The following is a 22,611-nucleotide window of genomic DNA, read 5'->3' as shown; positions in this document are numbered from 1 at the left end:
CTCACTGTATTGTATTACTGCTTGTTTTTTTTCTTGTTTTTTTGCCTTAGTTTATCTGTTCTTATCTTTGTACCACTGCCTTCTCCTGATTTGACACTGCGTTATTGTCCTATTGTTTTAACTGCATGCCTGTTTTAATGCTGTTTTGTTTTGCTTTTGTTTTTATTATCTTTTTTTCTCTGTAAAGCACTTTGAGCTACATTTATGTATGAAAGGTGCTATATAAATAAAGTTTATTATTATTATTATTCCCTTCCCCCCAATTGATTCACTTGCAAGTACTGTATGTGTGATTTTAAAACTTGTACATAGTGTGGCAAACCAGGGGAAACAGCCAGGCCTATTCCCCACAGAAGTAGGCTGGGGGAGGTGATAGAGGGAGTATATCACCCTGTACAGGTATTGCAGCCAATGGGAGCCTGGACATGGACGCACCTGCAGCCAGTAAGGCAATCAACAGAAGCTTTTAAATAGCCGACGCCCAAGCTGCCTGGTGAGTCAGTTTGGACTAATGGAGGAGTGAGGAAGCAGGAATCACTCTGTTCATGAGGAGGCTGGTATGAGGGATATCTCACAGGCCGACTGAACTCCACAAGGGAGAGCATACAGCACTCTCCCCCACCTGAATACATTAGTCACTAGTCTTTCTCTGATCTGCCCACAGAACTGTGCATAGAAGCCCAAGCCCCCAGGAGGAACCCTAAGTTGACGTTTTGCCCCGTTTTCCCCTTTCCCTAACAAGTTAATATAAGACAATTCAAGTTATATGTTGAATCTGACTCTGAGTCTCTTATTTTATTGTGAATCTTGCCTATTCTCCCCTGGGTTGCCACAATAGCTATACAAGTAGTGTAGACAAATAAACCTGTAGCCTGCATAGCTATATACAATAAGTGTAGACAAAAAAACTTCTATATGGCTATACAAGTAGTGTAGAGTGTAGACAATTCACTCATTTATGATTATTAGGGCTGTCAAATGATTTAAATTTTTAATCAGATTAATCACAGCTTCAAAATTAATTTAATTTAATTTAATAATGTTGTTTAGAAACCGATAAGCTACACAGAAGAAATAGTTCAAAGTTTGTTACAAATAACAGTCCTTTCCTTTAGTAGTATTTTTTTAAAGTCCTTTTTTTAACCACTTGAACCCATAGTAGTCCATAGTCTGGGGGAATTAGCCAAAAATAGCCGATCTACAAGTTTGCAATGCAACGCATTGTGAGCTTGTAGAACGGCTATTTTTTGCCAAGACTAGACTAGGGTTTAAGTGGTTAAGCACTAAATTGAGCAACAAACATGACATGAGTATTGAAATAGTTGACACCCACTATTATTCAAGGCTAAATTTCTGTTAGAAACAAATCTGGGTTCTTCTGGGTTTTAGTTAGCAGACAAACGGTAAAGACCTGAGGCATACAAAAGAAAGAACCTTTAAAATTGATCTATTACCCATCTGTTCTGTCAATCTTCACAGAAACAAATCACAACTGAATGAACTGATTTGACAGTCTAGTCTTCAAATACATTTATTTTGAAGATATAGTCCATGGACAGGCTCAAAACAAAAAATACAAAAAAGGGTCAATCATAATTTTTCCATGAAAATAATTATAAAAATAAGTAACAAACATAAGTGTAACTAAAATGAATTGTATAGACACTAATGTCTGGCCCGATATTTGACCTCGTAAATTCTTCTCATAATGTCAATCTCCAACTCCATCCTTGTTTGGGGATCCAGGTCCCGGAGCTCGTTGGCCACATATAAAGCAAAATATGTTGACCCATCAGGTCTCCGCCATCACCCTCTGCTCAAATACGTCGTCTTGACCAGGCTGGGGAGACCTCCTATTCCCCCACAAGGGTCCTGGCCCTCCTTCGACTGGATGCTATTTAGAAAGGTTCAAGCATTGAACATTGAGCAATATTGAGCTGCACTGGATTTTGTATTGTAGCCAGCTATTACATATCTTGTATGGTATTACATAACTTGTAAAATATGAATATCTTACCACTTATAGAAGAGGGAGGTCCTGACACAGGAGGGGCAGGTGGTGGTGGCGGACCTTGGGGTCCCCGTGCTGATACCCCCAGATTGGAGTTGGCCTGGCGGTGGACTATGAAGTAAGATTGAATGATGTGTTATATTGAGCTGTACTGGATTTGTATTGTATTTCAGAACTTCCAAATCTGAATATCTTACCACTTGTGGAAGTGGGTGGTCTCACATGCCGTAAAACGGTAGTTGTTGGGGAAGGGCATGGGGTAATTATCCTCCCCCCGGGTGCCACCGGCAATGCAGGATTAGGCATCACTATTACTATTGGGTAATATTCAAACATGTCTCACATTGGGTTAAATTGGTAAACTTTAAAGCACAACTAGACTTAAGTAGAGGTTTTGGTTGTGTAGTTTACCTTCCCCTCTTTCTTTGTGCTGTGTAAATGGGGAGACTATTCTGGATTATCTAGCAACAGCGCAACTGTTGAACATATCTCAAAAAGGTTTGGAGTTGCATCATGACTACTTACAATATTTCCTCCTGTGTGCTATCCTTTGTCCTGCTGTGTGCGGTCTATGAAGCAAAGTTTAAACATTGTGTTAGTGTACATCTTTAGAGTTTTCTGTTGTATTTGTAAACAATCTGACTGATATGTATCTCTTACCACTTTCAGCAGCAGTGCCAAACAGGGCACAAAGACCCTGTCTTGGCTGGCTTTGGATGAAGGACTGCTGGCTGCTCTCTAATTTATTGTGTACAGCTTTACCGTAATTTCCGGACTATAAGCCGCACCTTTTAACCCATGATTTGAACCCTGCGGCTTATAGTCCGGTGCGGCTTATCTATGGATTTTTACAGCTAACGCAGAGCCATCACAAGACAGTGTTTCCCAACCAAATATAACTAATCTACTAGCTCACAACGCTTACCCACGGCACCGTCTCACGAAAACTTGCACAGCATTTTTTATTATTTTAAATAACGTTAATTTTATATAGTGTAGCGCCGTCTATGGCTTCACATGTGGCTTCTTTGTGTTCAGTATGACTGCGCCGCATCGAACACCATAGTGCTGCCTTGCCACGGCACTGCGGCAGGATACATTACCAAAGCTAGGTGCTATCCAGCTAACTAGCTGGCCCGGGGCAGCTGCATAGCACCTAGCTTTGGTAATGTATCCTGCCGCAGCACGGCAGCACTATGGTGTTCTATGCGGCGCAGTGATACTGAACACAAAGAAAATAGTACCATGTGAAGAGGGGTCAAAATTGAACGAAAGTCTGTCTATTAATATGGTAGATATAGGTCAACAATGCGAATGACGCTAGTTTTGTAGATTATATATATTGTTATATAGTGTCTGAAAGAATGACTCAGTTGTTGGCAATCTGTAAGGTACTTTACTTTAGACTTAAACTGAAACGTAACAACAACAAGCATCATGGATCGCATCATCATAACATGACAAGAACATCCGGGTAACCCACTACTATGTGACCTGTAACCCACAGCCCCAATATGGTCCGTTGCTGCCCTCTAAAGGCCTGGCTGCATTGTCAGTTCTTGGAATGATTATATATAGGACACACACACACAGTTTAGGCTATGAAAAGTGTGCCCTGTGACAAAGGCTCTGAGCTAACGTAACGGCCTATCACCTTTAAGCTGTGGGCAGGAAAGGTCGGAGGGCGGAAAAGACTGGGATAGGCAGATCGCGAGAACAACAACAGCAGCACGAGAGAGAGACAGGACGAGAGCAACTTAGCAAAGAAAGATAGACATTACAAGAGCGAGGCAGTTTGCGCAAAATGGAAAACAAACGAAGAAGTGCATATGCTTTTAAATTAAAGGCAGTCGATCTGGCTGTTAAAGAAGGTAACAGAGCTGCTGCACGTACCTTGAGCATAAACGAATCAATGGTGAGACGGTGGCGAGGCCAGCGTGAAGAACTGGCTCAAAAAGGCTAAAAAAGCTTTCAGAGGCAATAAAAGCAGATGGCCCGAACTTGAAAACTATCTTGAAGATTGGCTGAACACACAAAGAGCGGACGGCCGAGGTGTTTCCACCGTGCAGATCCGACTGAAAGCCAAAACAGTCGCCACCGAAATGAACATCGAAGATTTTAGAGGTGGACCATCCTGGTGTCTCAGATTTATGAAAAGAAAAGGACTGTCCATCAGGGCGCGGACGACTGTGTGTCAGCAACTCCCTCCCGACTACGAGGAAAAAATAACAAACTTCCGCGAATTCACACAAAGAAACATAGGCGAACATTCCATCGGACCGGACGAGATCATAAATATGGATGAAGTGCCTTTGACGTTTGACCTGCCTCTCACTAGGACCGTTAACAAGAGGGGCGACAAGACCATCACGTTGAGAACCACTGGCCACGAGAGAACGGATTTCACTTGTGTTCTGGGCTGCACCGCGTCCGGATTAAAGCTTCCGCCAATGGTGATTTTCAAGCGGATGACTATGCCAAAAGAAAAGATCCCGAACGGCATATCATTTAAAGTCAACAAGAAAGGATGGATGATGGAAAGCGTAATGAAGGAGTGGCTGGTAGAGTGCTACGGGAAGCGGCCCGGGGGATTCTTTCGCAAAAAAAAGCATTGCTCGTTTTGGACAGCATGAGGGCCCATATAACAGAGTCTGTGAAAGCAGCCATCAAGGCAACAAACTCCATTCCAGCTGTCATACCTGGGGGCACAACCAAGCATCTGCAGCCACTCGACATCAGTGTGAATCGTGCGTTCAAAGTTGGACTACGCATTCAGCGGGAGGCATGGATGACGAGCGGCGAGAAATCATTCACCAAAACGGGTCGGATGCGAAAAGCAACTTTTGCGCAAGTCTGCCAGTGGATCCTAACAGCATGGAGAGGTGTGAAAACAACCACGATCATCAACGGGTTTCGAAAGGCTGGACTGCTGCGCAATGAAGAGGAGGACGCCGCCACGGCTGACGAGGCCCTTCAGAGGATGTTCGAATCCGACAGTGACGATGACGAAGAGGAGTTCCTTGGTTTTGATAGCGACAACGAAGGAGGGCGAGCGGCTGTCGAAGCCACCCTGAGGCTGTTCGTTTCCGATACTGAAGAAGAGGACTTTGCTGGTTTTAGTACACAGGACGAAGACGAAGATGAGGATTAATACTGCATAACGCTATCCTACACTCGAACCAATGCACAACGGATCACATTACTGGCGGTTCGCGAGTGGATTAATTACTGACATTTTTTTGTTACATTCTTACTGCACCTTATCCTAAAAGTTGAAGACGAGGTAGGCTGGTTATATTTTAAGCAGCCGTGGTTACTGCACCTGTAGGCCTACTGCCGTGTTACAGGCATTTTAATGCTTTTAATTAATAGCACTACATTTAATTTTGCCATTGACATTGCCTCGTTAAGTGATGCGCTGGGAGCGCACACGTTTCTTGAATGCTGTTAAACATGTTAAAGTTTCTGGAACGCTATACATACAGTACAGAGTACAGTATATACAGCACAGTACATGTTCCGTATTGCACTACATGGTAACACTTGAAGTTATGCAAATATGCAACTTGTTTGTTAATTTTTTTATAAAATGGAAGCTTCCACCAACAGCCTTCTCTTTAATCCCCTCTGTGCACGGAATACCAAACTACTCGCACCCGCAAAGTGTTTTAATGTTTGTTTCTCTCCCTCTCTGAATTTCCCTCCCTCTCTGAAATCTGAAATTATATTGTATACAGATGTATTTGATTGTATAGTTGTCGATCTCTATACTCTTTAAAATTAAGAAAGAATAACGACACAGAGACGGTCACTGCTTAATTAAATTAATTTAGGACCAGTTCATTTCGTTTTATTAAACACATTTCTCCTGATTTAGCCAATTATGCCCATGGATATGCAGAGTGAACTTAACAATGATAAATTAATATGATAATACCTTTTATATAATCAGTATAATAGTGGGGCGAGATGGAAAAGGGGCGACCGTACCCATGGTGAAACCTTTACATATGGTAATTAAACATTAAAACACCTGCGGCTTTTAGTCCGGTGCTGCTTGTATACGGACATATTTGGGATTTCCCCTAAATTTGGCTGGTGCGCCTTATAGTCCGGAAATTACGGTAATTATGATTGCTGTATTTGTAAACTGTCATGACTGATATGTATCTCTTACCACTGTCAGCAGGGCTGAAGTCGCTAGCCTCACCAGAAGCCTGCTCCTGGCTGCTCTCTATAAAAGTTCAAACAATTATTAGGTACAGCAATGACAACTGAATGTTCCCCACAATGCCAATGACAATGTCATTCAATCTATCTTTCAGTAAGCACATGCTGACCTGCAGTTGGAGTCGGCCGGAGGGCTCTATGTATGGATCCATGAAATGCATGATCCCCCAGTAAGCCCACTCCTCTTGCTTCCCCCTGTGCTCCCGCTTGGCTTCATCTTTTCTTTCATCTTCAGTCTTCGATAGTAGTCCCGGATGGACTTCCACCGATCTTTGCACCTTTGAACTGCATGTGGTTGACACCAAAAGTAGAAATGGTTTGTTTTCTGTCCTATTAAAAAATTTCATTTATGGGCTATGGCAATAGGCCTACCATGGAGATGCTTAGATTGAGATATATTTTGGGATACCTGAACCCTTCAACAGCAACCTTCTCTGCTTCATATATTGACGGGATGAAGTCTACCTGAGTTCACATGTTTGTTGTTTTCAAGCTACACTGCAGTGTATGTTGACAGTATTCTTTGTGGAATACATGTATAGTGGCCACAAATATTTGGTCCAATATTTTATGTCTGTATAATGTATTATCTTTGGTCAGTCTTTGACTACATACAGTATACATTAACTGGTGGTATTTAGGATTCATCATCTGTTGTGATGCAGCTGCTGTATTGAAAATAAAATATTTCATGTCATTGCCATGTGTGTATTCTGGTTTCATGAGTAGAAAGAACATTGACAGTACACGATAGTTGTGTACTTGCAACTTTGTAATGCTGGGTATATTGTTCCATGTTTCACTCCTTGACATTGCATCAATGACAATTACCAAACAATAGCAATATAGTTGCCTACATGACCGGGATTGGGAGTTTAGACGAGAATAGCACATTCAACCAACAAGTGTAGCCAGATTATCTACATAATCTATAATCTATCTATGGAATATGGATTTACTTACGTTGAAGGCCTGTATCGAGACTTACTAGACGCCAGGCTCGCTCTCTATTAACTGTCTATAGTCATCATGACTTAAGTCATAAATGACTGGGTATTGGCTCACAGTCATTATGAGCGCCTCATCCCCGGTCTCCTCTCTTATGTCATCTGACATGCTTGCCTCCTCTCTGATATATATGTGCATTGAGCTGTTTTATAGCATAGGGGAGGGGGCCACAATCAGTGCCAGACTTGACACAAAATCAGTACTTGACGAGGTAACAGATTGGTGGGCACCAAGGAAGAGTGGACCAACTGAAAAGTACAGTACATTATGCATGATTGCTTAAACTGAATTCACATCATGTATACTTATGATGTACTGTGGGTGCCTTAATGCAGTGGTTCCCAAACCTTTTCATGTGAAGGACCCCCAAGTTGACACTAATTAGCCTGAAGACCCCTCCTCCCATTTGAAAATATATGCCAGGGACTCCCATAAGAGAAGATATGTATGGCTCTAGCAGTGATTCTCAACCCGTTTAATTTCAAGCACCCCGAGTTTGACATGCATTAGTCTACGGACCCCCATAGCATTTCTATCTATGGGACACCCCATTTATATTGTAAAATCAATGTTCATTTAACTCTGAGAGTGTAGAAATGGAAGCAAATGGACCCATTTGGTTCTATTTGTACACTCGCAGAGTTACAGACCCATAAGGGCCCATTTGGTTCCATAACTATCATATAGCTGGGGACCCCCTGGAACTCCCCCAAGCACCCCTGGGGATTCCCGGACCCCACTTTGGGAATGACTGCCTTAATGCATGTCCAGGGACACGGGTGCTGCCTGTAGGATACTTTGATAATAATAACTAATTAATCATGTCACTTATTCAGTGCATTGTAGGCCTACTTTTGTGCATTATTTTCCAATCTACTGTACATCTCTGCCAAAAATTGCAGATATAAAAGCTCACATTGTGACATGTTGTGAGCTTGTAGATCTGCTATTTTATAAAGTATAAAGTTATTTTCAATGTCATCATGGATCAGGGTTACAGTAAATGACAATGTAATTCAGCCAGGGGTGCCATGGATGAAAAGATTACAGGGGTGATCTTTACATTTCTTCAGACAATCTTTCAATGTTTTGTTAACAATTTGGACAGAATGTTACATCGAGGTGCCCACTGCCCAGATGTCTCCCTGTATCCCTCGACATGGCTTCACAATTCCCTCCCATTGGGCGTTTGACTCCGTGAAAGAAGAAAACTACAAGTGAAAACCCGCCCAGTGGATGGGCTGCAGGCTGCATCTGTTCCATTGGCTATCACTGCCGGGTGACACGCTTCATTTTCACGCTTGTGCGTGGCTTCCATTTGACGCTGGGGCAAGCTTTTCCGGGAAGCTGTCCGCGTCAGTCGGGAGCGGAGGTGGAGCTTCTTTTCCATCCACCAGCTGTCTAAAAACCCCACGAAGAAGAAGGGCTTCAGGTCCTTCTGACGCGTCCACGCGCGACAGTGTGCTTGCGGCCGCAGAGGGGTGGGGTGAAGGAACGAAAGAAGGAAAGAAGACAGAGCGAGAAGGGTGAGGTGGAGGAAAGAAAGACCACATGCCAGTCTTAGTCACAAAATTCAAAAGGAATTCACAGGAACAACACCCTCCTTTAAAGCAAAGATCAAAAGGTGAAGAGCAGTTCATCATCGCCCATCACTGAGCACAATACTCCCCCTATTGCCCATTTTGTATTGAAACCCTCCACTTCCTCAATCGTCTCTTAGTAGGCATGTTCGACTCTGAGCCGTGCCTTCACCAGTCCAGTCAATATATGAACCTTTATTGAGAAAGGATATCCTTTATTGAGAAAGGATATCCAGTCCAGTCAATATGGGAACAGGGTCCACACAACCCTCCTCCTGAGCCCGATTTCTTCGGCTTAGCCAGATGGCCAGCTTTGCCGTTGTCGACAGAAAGTTCACCAGTGTGTGTATGCCTTTCCTTGCCACTGAATACTTTGGCCCAAATATGAACAGTTGAGTGGTAAAAACCTCCCCCAACATCATTAGCCACAATCTCAACAAATCAAACACCCCCAACAGCCTGGGACATTGAATAAATAAATGAAAAATGGTTTCTATCTGGGTGCAGATAAGACAGCCCTCCCCGTGTTCCGGATCAATGTGTGCCTTGTGTCTGATCGTAGCTATCGCTCCGTGTACTATCCTCCATTGGAGGTCAGCCGACCATTTATCAACAGGTGGCTTGTACAGGCACCGCCAACAGCCTTTCGGGGAGGAGCCTGGGCCAAAAAACTCAGTCCACCTCGATGCTCTCATGGCGTGCAGAGACTGCCAGTGCCTCACCTTCACGCACAGAATGTAGACCGCCTTCTTGTGCAAAGCCTCCAGTCAGCCGAGCTGTGGGGTAGCAAACGAGAGGAAGCCGCCTTCCTCCTCCTGCCACTGCCCCACATTGGGAGATATTGTCAGCTGAGGAAAGACGTAGTCCATACCCTCTGTCTCAAAGTTCTCCCTCAGAAAAAACCCCAGGTGCTGTGTAAGAGAGGTGTTTTGAAGGGCACCAGCAAATGTCCCAGCTTTGTGCACCCGGCTTCTCTGAGGTCCGTATGCACGCCGAGGACAGTGTCTGGACCTGCAGCAAGCTGTTGTAAAACAGTGGCTCCTCAAACAGCCACATGCCAACTGTGGCATCAGGGTCTCCAGGCTTCCACCAAGGTCATGTAGAATGGTGACAGCCCCGTCAGATCGGCCTCCTCCATATTTAATAATAATAATAATAATAAACTTTATTTGTATAGCACCTTTCATACATAAATGCAGCTTCACAGGGCAGGGCACAAAAATATAATACAATAAAACACAAGTAGTTAAAATGATAGAACAATGGCAAAAAACAAAATTGAATATAAGAACATCAAATAAATAAAAACAAATAAAAACACCACATGCAGCAATCAGTCAGGGCAGGGTAGGAACGTGCATAGTAAAACTCAACTAAAAAGCAAGAGTGAAGAGGTGAGTCTTGAGTTGAGATTTAAAATTTTCTACAGAGGGTGCGTGTCTGAGCTCGAATGGAAGTTTATTCCAGGCTGTTGGGCCATAGAAGCAAAATGCTGCCTCACCATATTTTTTGTGCACATTCTTTTAGGCACTTCAAGTAGGCCAGCATTGGAGGACCTGAGGGGGCGGTTAGGGACATATCTAGGTAGGCAGTCACGGAGGTACGGAGGTGCGAGACCATTGAGAGCTTTATAGACAAGTAAAATAATTTTTAAATCAATCCTAAAAACAAACGGAAGCCAGTGCAGTGATGCCAAAACTGGAGTAATATGTTCTCTCATCTTAGTTCTAGTTAAAACTCTAGCTGCTGCATGTTGGTTGTAATCTGTCAGTTGTTTTCTTAGGCAGTCCTGAAAAAAGTGCATTGCAGTAATCAAGCCGAGAAAAAACAAAGGCGTGGATTAGCGTTTTTGCATCGTCCAAGAACAAATAGTCTCTGATTTGTGCAATATTTCTAAGGTGAAAAAAGGCAATCTTGGTAACACAATAATAACCCCCAGGTTCTTTACTGTACTGTTACTTTCTACAGTCAGGTTGCCAAGTCTGCTTAATATTGATTCTTTCTGCTCACTAGAACCGATTATAAGAACTTCTGTCTTATCCTCATTTAGCTTGAGAAAGTTCTCACTCATCTAACATTTGATGCTAGACAGACAGGTAAACAGCGGGTCTAAAGCACAGGGATCATCTGGAGCCACATAAAGATATAATTGGGTATCATCAGCATATACATGAAAATTGACTGATTGGCAATGAGTTCGCCCAATGGCAGGAGAAAAGCAGAGGGCCAAGAATCGAGCCCTGTGGAATACCAGAACTGATGTCGTGTTTGTCTGAGTCAAACTCGGCTAGATTGACAAAGTAACTTCTGTTTGATAGGTAGGAGGAAAACCAGGACAGGGCCGTACCAGACAGGCCTATCCAGTGCTCCAGACGCGCATGATGCACATAACTGATTATTGCACATTTGAGTATTGTAGCACCAAGCGTGGCCATTTAGCAGGCAATCCTATCCCGAGTGGTTTAGTAGCCTTGGTAACCAATAGCTATAGGCAGGCACTGGGGTACAATTTTTGTTTTTTTATTTAATTAAATTAAAATTGTAACATTTTTCACAGGGTGCCAATTGCCTATAAGATGTAATCCTGGGCGCTACTATCCATCTGCTAACCTGGGGAGAGCCCCAAACTGAGTTATATGGTTCCTTCAATGCATGAGGAGTGAGCAGGGGGAAGTTTGACTGGGGTACCATTTTTATAGTCTTTTTTTTTGTAACCCATTTTTCACCCCTGTGTCAATTATCTAATGTGATCCTGGGCTCTACACACCCTCCACCAACCTAGTCCCCATATATGGGGGACATGGGGAGAGCAACGGACTTTAACTCATGCTTCCTTCATGCCTGAGTGTCCAAGTTGCTCCTTTACACCTGACAGGGGGTTGTCTCCCCTTTTCTTTTAATGTCTCAAACAAATTCAGATTTTCAGAGATGGAAGAACCTTCCTCTAACACTAACGGGTCGTATTAACGTTATTAAAATGTCCATCCTGCCTAAATTCTTGTACTTATTTCAAACTATTTTGTTATATCTACCCAAATCTTTTTTTCCAATCGCTAAACAAATTGATCACAACATTCATTTGGGCAGGGAAGCATCCCAGAATCAGTAGAAATGCACTACAGGAAAGTAAGGCAGAAGGAGGCCTCGCTCTCCCAAATTGTATGCATTATTACTGGGCTGCAAATATCCAAAAAACACTCTACTGGTTACATGATACCAATACTTCCTGGCACCCGATTGAAACTCCTGTATTTCTACATCCCTCCCGGCCTTACTGTATTCACCCTACCCAATATCTTTATCTCAGTTTACAAAAAAACAGGTTGTCTTAGCCTCATTAAAAATTTGGTTCCAGTTTCGACGACGACATTTCAAATTCAGTTCTGCTTCCACTCTAGGTCCTAATACTAATAATCACAGATTCCCCCCCTCTGTTTTAGACACTTATTTTTTACTGTGGAAACTAAAAGGAATCACTAGTTTCCAAGATATTTATCATGACAACATATTTTCTAGCTTCACATTTTTATCAAATAAATACAACCATACAAGTACACACCTGTTTCGCTACTTTCAGGTGCGACACTATATATCCACGCAATTTCCCTCCTTCACATCGTTACCAACTTTCCAATCATGGGAAAAATAACTAAAACTTAACCCCAATCAGAACTCACTCATCTCTAGTATTTACATTGGCATTACATCCATCAACAGTAATACAAATACAATTAAGAATAGAGCCGCCTGGGAGAGTGAAATTAACACAACCTTCTCGGATAATTGGTGGGGTAAAGCAATAGAAAAGGGTTCATTCTTCCACTTCGTGTGCACGATTGAGTCTTATACAGTTTAAAGTCCTCCACAGGATCCATTACTCCAAAGCCCGACTAGCAGAGATATATCCTAATGTGAACAACCAATGTGACCGATGTAACCACGCCCCTGCTGATCTTAGTCACATGTTCTTTTTTTTGCCCCAAACTATATATATTTTGGGTCTCTTTTTTAAAAACCCTATCAGATGTCCTGGCATTGGATATCCAACCATGCCCTCGCATAGCCATCTTTGGGGTCCCCAGTGACACACTAATTCACCCATGCAGAATTGCAGATGTAATCGCATTCACCTCCCTTTTGGCATGAAGGAGGATTCTGCTCAAGTGGAAATCCCCTTCCCCCCCACCTATATCCACCTGGCTGGTAGACGTGATGTTTTTCCTAAAGCTTGAAATTTTTAAATTCACCAAATGTCACCAATAACAATAATGACCTCTCTGAATAAAGAAAAATATATATTAAAAAAAAAACGGTGATAACATATCACCAAAAACTGGCGTAATGAGCCTTTAGAGTGCGGGGCCTCCTTGAGTAGAGTGTGGAAATTGAAATTCTTCCCTCGGAAATCTACCAAACAAATTGTCGTCCTGGCCAAAATATTCACTTTACACGGATGCTCTTTGGTCATATTGTAGCTACACGTGTCCTCTTTCACACAATGTGACCACCAAAGCACAGACACATACAAATCATTTGAAAGCTTGATTGTCAACCTTTCACACCCAAGCTGGAAATCAATACAGCCGCTGATAGTCATTACAGTGTACCGCCCCCCCGGCGCCTACACACAATTTCTATCCGAATTTTCGGAATTTCTATCAAGTCTAGTCCTGGAGTCTAATAAAATCATCTTAATTGGTGGTCTAAATATTCACGCAGACATAGGAACTGATAGCCTGAATAGAGCGTTCATCTCATTGATTGATTCAATCGGTTTCTCTCAGTGTGTAGACAAACCTACCCACATTCTCAACCATACCCTTGACCTCATTCTGGTCTATGGTATTACAATAGAGCACCTCACAGTTTTTCCACAAAATCGTGACCTCTCTGATCATTATCTGATCACCTTCGATTTTACATTGATCAATTATACACCACTGGACAAAAATGTCCTTGGCAGAAGTATATCTGAGAGCGCTGTAAATAAATTCAAGGAAATAGTTCCATCAGCCATCAACTCAGTATATTTCAACAAAATAGAGGACCTCCACACATATAGTCCTCCTCAACTCGATCAACTTGTTGATACTGTCGTCATGAAAAAAAATGGCGCTCAACCAAACAGAAAGAATCATGTATAGTCTGGCAGAATAGCCTCAAAATATACAAAAAGGCTCTCGACACGGCCAGAGCCACCTATTATTCATCCCTAATAGAGGAAAACAAAAGTAACCCAAAGTTTCTATTTGATACTTTGGCAAAACTGACAAAAAGCCGTGATTCCACTGATCCACGTATTCCTACAACTCTCAATAGTAATGATTTCATGAGGTTCTTCAGTGGCAAAATAGAAACTATCAGAGATCAAATTGATCTACAACTACTCTCGGCTCCCACTGGACTGCCCCCAAATATGGTGGTCTTAGAGATGGCCGCACACCCAAATATATATATGGATAGTTTCTCTCCAATCGAGCTCTCTGATTTCACTTCAATGATATCTTCCTCAAAATCAATGTACCCTGGATCCAGTTCCGACTAGATTACTCAAAGAGGTCCTGCCTCCGGTTGGTACATGCCTACTCAATATGATCAATATGTCCTTGGTGACACAATCTTTTAAGGTATCTTTAAACCTCTACTCAAAAAGCCTACTCTTGATGCAGGCATTCTAGCTAACTATAGACCTGTATTGAACCTTCCATTTCTCTCCAAAATTCTCGAGAAAGCAGTCGCCAAACAGTTATGTGACTTTTTACATAACAACAATTTATTAGAAGGCTTTCAGTCAGGCTTCAGAGCTAACCATAGCACTGAGACGGCATTGCTGAGAGTTACAAATGACCTCCTGACTGCAGCAGATAATAACCTCCTCTCCATGCTGGTGTTGCTGGACCTTAGTGCTGCATTTGACACTATTGACCACCACATTCTGCTACAGAGACTGGAGCATCTGGTTGGCATCAGGGGTACCGCACTGAAATGGTTCGAGTCCTATCTGTCTGATCGATTTCAGTTTGTAAATGTCAATGATGGCTCCTCAACACGTGAAAAGGTCAAATATGGCTCTGTGGCTCTGTGCTTGGACCAATATTTTTCTCCTTATATATGCTCCCTCTGGGTAACCATTGTTACGCGGACGACACTCAACTATATCTATCGATGAAACCGAACGAAACGGACCAATTAGTCAAACTTCAAGCATGTCTTAAAGACATAAAGAGTTGGATGACCCGTAATTACCTACTCCTCAACTCTGACAAAACGGAAGTTATCGTGATCGGCCCTAAGCCCCTAAGAGACAAGCTAGCCGATGAGAACTTTTCCCTAGATGGCATTACCTTGGCCTCCAAGGCCACTGTAAAGAATCTGGGAGTTACCTTTGATCAAGATATGTCTTTCACATCAAACAAATCTCAAAGACTGCCTTTTTTCACCTGCGAAATATTGCAAAGGTTAGGCACATCCTGTCCAAAAACGATGCTGATGATTTTATATGATGTAAACTCGTCTCTCTAGCATCGAAAACGTAAACAAACAAAGTTTGCAAAAAAAAAAACATTGCAAATTGTGGCTCGGTTACTCCATCAAAACTTATAAAAAAGTTGGCTTTCAGTCCTAATTGCCAAAGATGCATCCTTCATGATTAATTTGCATACTATTGTTTCCTTTCTGTGAGCTCACGACGAAAACTAACCTGATTGACAGCGAGACACGTCCAATCACTGCTACGGACCACCAGTACCCATTGGACGAAAAAATAATATGGCTGAGTCATGTTGGGTTGTGAATGGCTCGATTCTATACACCGAGAGCTTTCCAAGGATGCTTCAACCATCGTCATAGCCCAAACTATGGGTGAGACAGGCCTGTGCATATTGGTAGAACTATGGTTCCCTCAAATGCGCTGTTGCGCATGACGCACGCGCCTCTACCTTTTTGAGCTCTTCCTAACGCTCCCAGGAAAATATACTAAGTGATGTCCCTTCCTTCATCAGTGACGTGACATCACAAAGCCAACAAAAGGCTTTGTGACGTCATGTGACATCACAAAGCCAACAAAACTACTGGACCTACAAAGCCTACAAGGAGAGGCACAACTATGCTAGGCACAACAGGGACATGCTAGATAGTAGCTAGCTGAAGTTACTTGGATCCAATCTGACCAAAGTGACCATGTTGCTTGACATGGTGCAAGGAATCGAAGCAGGAGGCTTTATTATAATTCAGGATTCTGTAAACTACTCTGGTCGACGCCTTCTCAAGAGCTTCATAAAAGCAGCATTAGACAGGGCGGAAGTTGTCCATGTCTTGGGCTTTGATGTTAGTGAAGAAGAGCTTAATGATGGATTGAAAGGATCTTCCATTCAAAGGCTACACTTTCACAATGCATACTTGGACCCCCTTGGATGGACCGAACATTCACCTTTCACAGTTCAACAGTTCTCTGCCGAGGAGATTGTCAATCTTATCAAGCAAACACCACAGTCAAGGCCGGTGACCCTAGTAATTGACTCTATTTCGTGGGTTTTGAGACATCTCAGCCCCTTTGCCATCTGTAAATGTCTTCAGCAACTAAAGAAAGGGGAAGCTGTGAGAACAGTTATTGGCCTGCTGCACTCAGACCTTCATCAGCATGGCATCGTAGGAAGTGTGGGCCACTTGGCCACTGCAGTCATCGCTTTGACTCCTGGGCTCAGAGGACATGAAGCGGCCGCAAAAACAACAAGACGCTTAAAGTCTGGGAAGGTTATGCAACACGAAGATATTTTCACGATCAAAGATGATCTTACAGTCACAGTACAGAGCAAGCCATGTCAACCTGGAACCATACAGGCTGAACCTGGTGAACTTGAGGCGGACCCAGCAGCCAACCTGACCTTCAACCTTCGCTTATCCAACACAGAGCGAGAAGCCAAGGAAAAACTGTCTCTTCCCTTTGTCTTCAGTAAAGAGAAGAAATCAGTTCTCCTCAAATCAGGCCCCGGTTCAGGGAAGATTCTGTATGAGCCTGATGCCAATGACGACTATGACCAGGAGGATCCTGATGATGATCTTGACGTCTAGGCCTAGGGCAGGGCATAGAAACCCACTGGAGTTTCCGTTTTGTGCCAACCTTGAGTGGACATCACTCCCTCCATCTGCAACTGGACCCTCGACTTCCTCACTGACAGGCCTCAGTCTGTTAGGATAGGCAACCTCACCTCCTCCACCCTAACCCTGAGCACTGGTGTCCCACAAGGCTGTGTGCTGAGCCCCCTTCTCTACTCCCTCTTCACCCACGACTGCACCCCTATGTACGGCACCAAAACCATCATCAAATTTGCAGATGACACAACGGTGGTGGGTCTCATCAAAGACAACGATGAGACGGCCTACAGGGAGGAGATCCTGTGTCTGGCGTTGTGGTGTGCCGACAACAACCTGGCGTTGAACACCAAGAAGACCAAGGAGCTCAGCTTTAAATTCCTGGGGGTCCACATCTCTGAGGACCTCTCCTGGACCCTCAACACCGCGTCTCTGGTCAAGAAGGCCCACCAGCGTCTCTTCTTTCAGAGGAGACTGAGGAAAGTAAATCTATCTCCTCAGATCCTGGGGAATTTCTACCGCTGCGCCATCGAGAGCATCCTCACATACTGCACCACGGTCTGGTACGGAAACTGTACAGCCTCTGACCGGAAGGCACTGCAAAGGGTGGTGAAAACTGCCCAACGCATCACCGGATCATCTCTCCCTGTCAAGGCCATCTATGACAGTCGGTGCCTGAGGAAGGCTCATAAAATCATAAAGGACCCCTCTCACCCCAACCACAGTCTGTTTGCCCTCCTCCCCTCAACGTTTTAGGAGCCTGGGTTCCAAGTCCTGCAGACTTAGGAACAGCTTCTTCCCCTCCACTGTCATCTACCTAAACTCTGGACACATCTGGGACACATCCTAGTCTATAAACACTATGTGGACTCGTGTGATATGGCCACTGGACTTGTGGAACATGGTCTCTGGACCTTAGTTTAGCACACTGTGCATTGGGCCATGTGCAATAAGGGCTACGTGCAATATGGACAGATCTGTTTCTCTTCTTCCTCTCATATAATTCTTTATTTATTTATTTAAATAATGCTCAGCTTACCCACTGCTCAGTACTCAATACTATTTTGGCAGTAGGAGACCGTCCCGTTGAAGACCTGTAAGGTGGAGGAGCCAGTGGATTCGGATTCTGATTGGGATTCAGAGAGAGTCAATCTGCAGGGAATGGGCAGTGGATTTGGCATTTTGCAGGCAAGTAGCTATATTTTTATGTGAAGCACATCTAAGCAATTCTCTTGCAGTTGCAGAATCTGATATTTAGACAATGACTACATACAATACAGTATGCTATCTACAGGACACAAATGTGATGATGGTTATAGAATGAAACATCCTTACTGTCCTTGTTACAAGGCTATTACAACATTTCATTCGTAATTACTCATTGTATGTTCACAGCTGCCAAGCAAAGTGCTAAGGAAGATCTTGGGCTTTGATGTTAGTGAAGAAGAGCTTAATGATGGATTGAAAGGATCTTCCATTCAAAGGCTACACTTTCACAATGCATACTTGGACCCCCTTGGATGGACCGAACATTCACCTTTCACAGTTCAACAGTTCTCTGCCGAGGAGATTGTCAATCTTATCAAGCAAACACCACAGTCAAGGCCGGTGACCCTAGTAATTGACTCTATTTCGTGGGTTTTGAGACATCTCAGCCCCTTTGCCATCTGTAAATGTCTTCAGCAACTAAAGAAAGGGGAAGCTGTGAGAACAGTTATTGGCCTGCTGCACTCAGACCTTCATCAGCATGGCATCGTAGGAAGTGTGGGCCACTTGGCCACTGCAGTCATCGCTTTGACTCCTGGGCTCAGAGGACATGAAGCGGCCGCAAAAACAACAAGACGCTTAAAGTCTGGGAAGGTTATGCAACACGAAGATATTTCCACGATCAAAGATGATCTTACAGTCACAGTACAGAGCAAGCCATGTCAACCTGGAACCATACAGGCTGAACCTGGTGAACTTGAGGCGGACCCAGCAGCCAACCTGACCTTCAACCTTCGCTTATCCATCACAGAGCGAGAAGCCAAGGAAAAACTGTCTCTTCCCTTTGTCTTCAGTAAAGAGAAGAAATCAGTTCTCCTTGAATCAGGACCGCACCCTTGCTCTTGCTTGCAGACGGTTCTGGGAGGTGCTGAGAAGGAAGACCTTTTTGAAGGAAGCACACTTTGCCTGGCCCACTGCTCAGTACTCAATAATATTTTGGCAGTAGGAGACCGTCCCGTTGAATACCTGTAAGGTGGAGGAGCCAGTGGATTCGGATTCTGATTGGGATTCAGAGAGAGTCAATCTGCAGGGAATGGGCAGTGGATTTGGCATTGTGCAGGCAAGTAGCTATATTTTTCTGTAAAGCACATCTAAGCAATTATCTTGCAGTTGCAGAATCTGATATTTAGACAATGACTACATACAATACAGTATGTTATCTACAGGACACAAATGTGATGATGGTTATAGAATGAAACATCCTTACTGTCCTTGTTACAAGGCTATTACAACATTTCATTCGTAATTACTCATTGTATGTTCACAGCTGCCAAGCAAAGTGCTAAGGAAGATCTTGGGCTTTGATGTTAGTGAAGAAGAGCTTAATGATGGATTGAAAGGATCTTCCATTCAAAGGCTACACTTTCACAATGCATACTTGGACCCCCTTGGATGGACCGAACATCCACCTTTCACAGTTCAACAGTTCTCTGCCGAGGAGATTGTCAATCTTATCAAGCAAACACCACAGTCAAGGCCGGTGACCCTAGTAATTGACTCTATTTCGTGGGTTTTGAGACATCTCAGCCCCTTTGCCATCTGTAAATGTCTTCAGCAACTAAAGAAAGGGGAAGCTGTGAGAACAGTTATTGGCCTGCTGCACTCAGACCTTCATCAGCATGGCATCGTAGGAAGTGTGGGCCACTTGGCCACTGCAGTCATCGCTTTGACTCCTGGGCTCAGAGGACATGAAGCGGCCGCAAAAACAACAAGACGCTTAAAGTCTGGGAAGGTTATGCAACACGAAGATATTTTCACGATCAAAGATGATCTTACAGTCACAGTACAGAGCAAGCCATGTCAACCTGGAACCATACAGGCTGAACCTGGTGAACTTGAGGCGGACCCAGCAGCCAACCTGACCTTCAACCTTCGCTTATCCAACACAGAGCGAGAAGCCAAGGAAAAACTGTCTCTTCCCTTTGTCTTCAGTAAAGAGAATAAATCAGTTCTCCTTGAATCAGGACCGCACCCTTGCTCTTGCTTGCAGACGGTTCTGGGAGGTGCTGAGAAGGAAGACCTTTTTGAAGGAAGCACACTTTGCCTGGCCCACTGCTCAGTACTCAATAATATTTTGGCAGTAGGAGACCGTCCCGTTGAATACCTGTGGATTCGGATTCTGATTGGGATTCAGAGAGAGTCAATCTGCAGGGAATGGGCAGTGGATTTGGCATTTTGCAGGCAAGTAGCTATATTTTTCTGTAAAGCACATCTAAGCAATTCTCTTGCAGTTGCAGAATCTGATATTTAGACAATGACTACATACAATACAGTATGTTATCTACAGGACACAAATGTGATGATGGTTATAGAATGAAACATCCTTACTGTCCTTGTTACAAGGCTATTACAACATTTCATTCATAATTACTCATTGTATGTTCACAGCTGCCAAGCAAAGTGCTAAGGAAGATCTTGGGCTTTGATGTTAGTGAAGAAGAGCTTAATGATGGATTGAAAGGATCTTCCATTCAAAGGCTACACTTTCACAATGCATACTTGGACCCCCTTGGATGGACCGAACATCCACCTTTCACAGTTCAACAGTTCTCTGCCGAGGAGATTGTCAATCTTATCAAGCAAACACCACAGTCAAGGCCGGTGACCCTAGTAATTGACTCTATTTCGTGGGTTTTGAGACATCTCAGCCCCTTTGCCATCTGTAAATGTCTTCAGCAACTAAAGAAAGGGGAAGCTGTGAGAACAGTTATTGGCCTGCTGCACTCAGACCTTCATCAGCATGGCATCGTAGGAAGTGTGGGCCACTTGGCCACTGCAGTCATCGCTTTGACTCCTGGGCTCAGAGGACATGAAGCGGCCGCAAAAACAACAAGACGCTTAAAGTCTGGGAAGGTTATGCAACACGAAGATATTTTCACGATCAAAGATGATCTTACAGTCACAGTACAGAGCAAGCCATGTCAACCTGGAACCATACAGGCTGAACCTGGTGAACTTGAGGCGGACCCAGCAGCCAACCTGACCTTCGCTTATCCAACACAGAGCGAGAAGCCAAGGAAAAACTGTCTCTTCCCTTTGTCTTCAGTAAAGAGAAGAAATCAGTTCTCCTTGAATCAGGACCGCACCCTTGCTCTTGCTTGCAGACGGTTCTGGGAGGTGCTGAGAAGGAAGACCTTTTTGAAGGAGGCACACTTTGCCTGGCTTGACAGTAATGCCCTCATTTATCAACCGTGCGTACGCCAAAATATGGGCGCACGCTGAAATTACCGACATTTTTGGCATTTAACATTTCCGGCAAAGCTTGAAATTGAACGTGACAACGTTCAAAACCCACGTCTGCTCGGCAGCTGGTGTACGCTTTGTCCTCAACTGTTTTGCTGTAGTAGAACAGCGGAGCAGCATTGTTTGACCAGCTGAGAGGCTGTCACAGGCATTTAAACATATGTTTTCACTCCTAAAATGTTAATATAAAACGGTATGTGTATGTAAAAAACAAGAGAGATTTCCAACTTTACAAGTAATTAAAATCGCGCAATTAAAAACAATATAACATGTTTACAATGTATTAGTTTGTGCTTAATCAAACAGTGCTTTACTGGCCATGTTATGCGAGCGCACTCGTGAGATGATTTTGGAGCGCATGGGGTGATGCGGCATATGTGATTATGATATTATTTAAAAAAAGGCATAAATGGACTGCACGCCTTTATTTCCAAGTGACAATGACAAGCATACAGCTTGCCTATTTGTAGTAAGTACTAGCAGGCTATAGGCGTAAGGGGCTTAATCATTCACCATTTAAATAAGTGCTTAGTTTTGACAGTTCAGATAAAAGCGTGATCATTTTCGGGGGTCGCGGCGTGTGTCGCCAACACATACCAGCACACATGCAAGCAAGCCTTCATCCATATGTTTATGATTCGTTCATCAATGATCAAATCACTACATAAACGTTGATTATGACTGCCTTGACGACTTGATAGCCTATCTCTCATGCAGGCATCACTGACACTCACCCACAGGACTTTAATATCACAGCAGTGCGCAGTATCACGCCTTCGCCGTGCACTGCGCACGAATGGGTAAAATTAATATAGGCCAGCCCAAACGTATTCCATTCATGGCGATGCGATGTCGATGTGTCATGTAGGTGCGTGCGTGTGTGGACATGACAGCAAGGCAAGCGAGGTGAGAGGGAAACAGACAGGGTAGGCCTACAACTTTATTTAATTCATGCAGGTGTTCGTTGTTTATTTATTTAACAACACACCAGTTAGTCAGCCGTGACATTTATTAACGTGAGAACAAAATTAAGGAAGGATCAGCTGTTTGCGATCACTTTATAAATGCCGTGGCGATGTGGGTGTACTACGAAACCTGCACTCAAATCTGTGTGCCATTACAGATCGGCACATGCAGACAGTGCCTCTCCACGTATAAAGACCCAATAGGCTACAAGGGGGA

The 22,611-nt window shown here is 43.6% G+C and overlaps 2 protein-coding genes and 1 pseudogene across 3 annotated transcripts; all 3 read left to right on the top strand.

The window, feature by feature from the left end:
- The first annotated feature begins 15,967 nt into the window (after nt 1–15,967).
- LOC310854123 (elongator complex protein 5-like) lies at nt 15,968–16,946 on the top strand. Its single transcript, XM_083758638.1, has one exon. The coding sequence runs from the start codon at nt 16,009–16,011 to the stop codon at nt 16,897–16,899; it is 891 nt and encodes a 296-aa protein (XP_083614764.1). The 5' UTR covers nt 15,968–16,008; the 3' UTR covers nt 16,900–16,946.
- A 181-nt stretch (nt 16,947–17,127) lies between these two features.
- On the top strand, nt 17,128–19,158 carry LOC310854344 (elongator complex protein 5-like; the record flags this gene model as incomplete). The annotated part of the gene is made up of 2 exons (XM_083758942.1): nt 17,128–17,604; nt 18,316–19,158. 2 exons carry the CDS (start codon nt 17,128–17,130, stop codon nt 19,156–19,158), a joined length of 1,320 nt encoding a protein of 439 aa, XP_083615068.1.
- A 61-nt stretch (nt 19,159–19,219) lies between these two features.
- Nucleotides 19,220–21,353, top strand: LOC310854343 (annotated as a pseudogene). Its single transcript has 3 exons — nt 19,220–19,246; nt 19,454–20,245; nt 20,575–21,353. The product of its transcript is annotated as an uncharacterized misc_RNA (transcript).
- The last annotated feature ends 1,258 nt before the right edge of the window (nt 21,354–22,611 follow it).

Source organism: Protomyctophum parallelum (assembly GCF_964188405.1).
Source record: "Protomyctophum parallelum genome assembly, chromosome: 23".
In the NCBI taxonomy this organism is placed as follows: Eukaryota; Metazoa; Chordata; class Actinopteri; order Myctophiformes; family Myctophidae; genus Protomyctophum; species Protomyctophum parallelum.
The sequence above is the reverse complement of the archived record's forward strand: the minus strand, read 5'-3'. Positions and strand labels throughout refer to the sequence as shown.

Excerpts from the sequence above, each read along its gene's own strand:
- LOC310854123 (XM_083758638.1), top strand. The coding sequence starts at position 16,009 with ATGTTGCTTGACATGGTGCAAGGAATCGAAGCAGGAGGCTTTATTATA.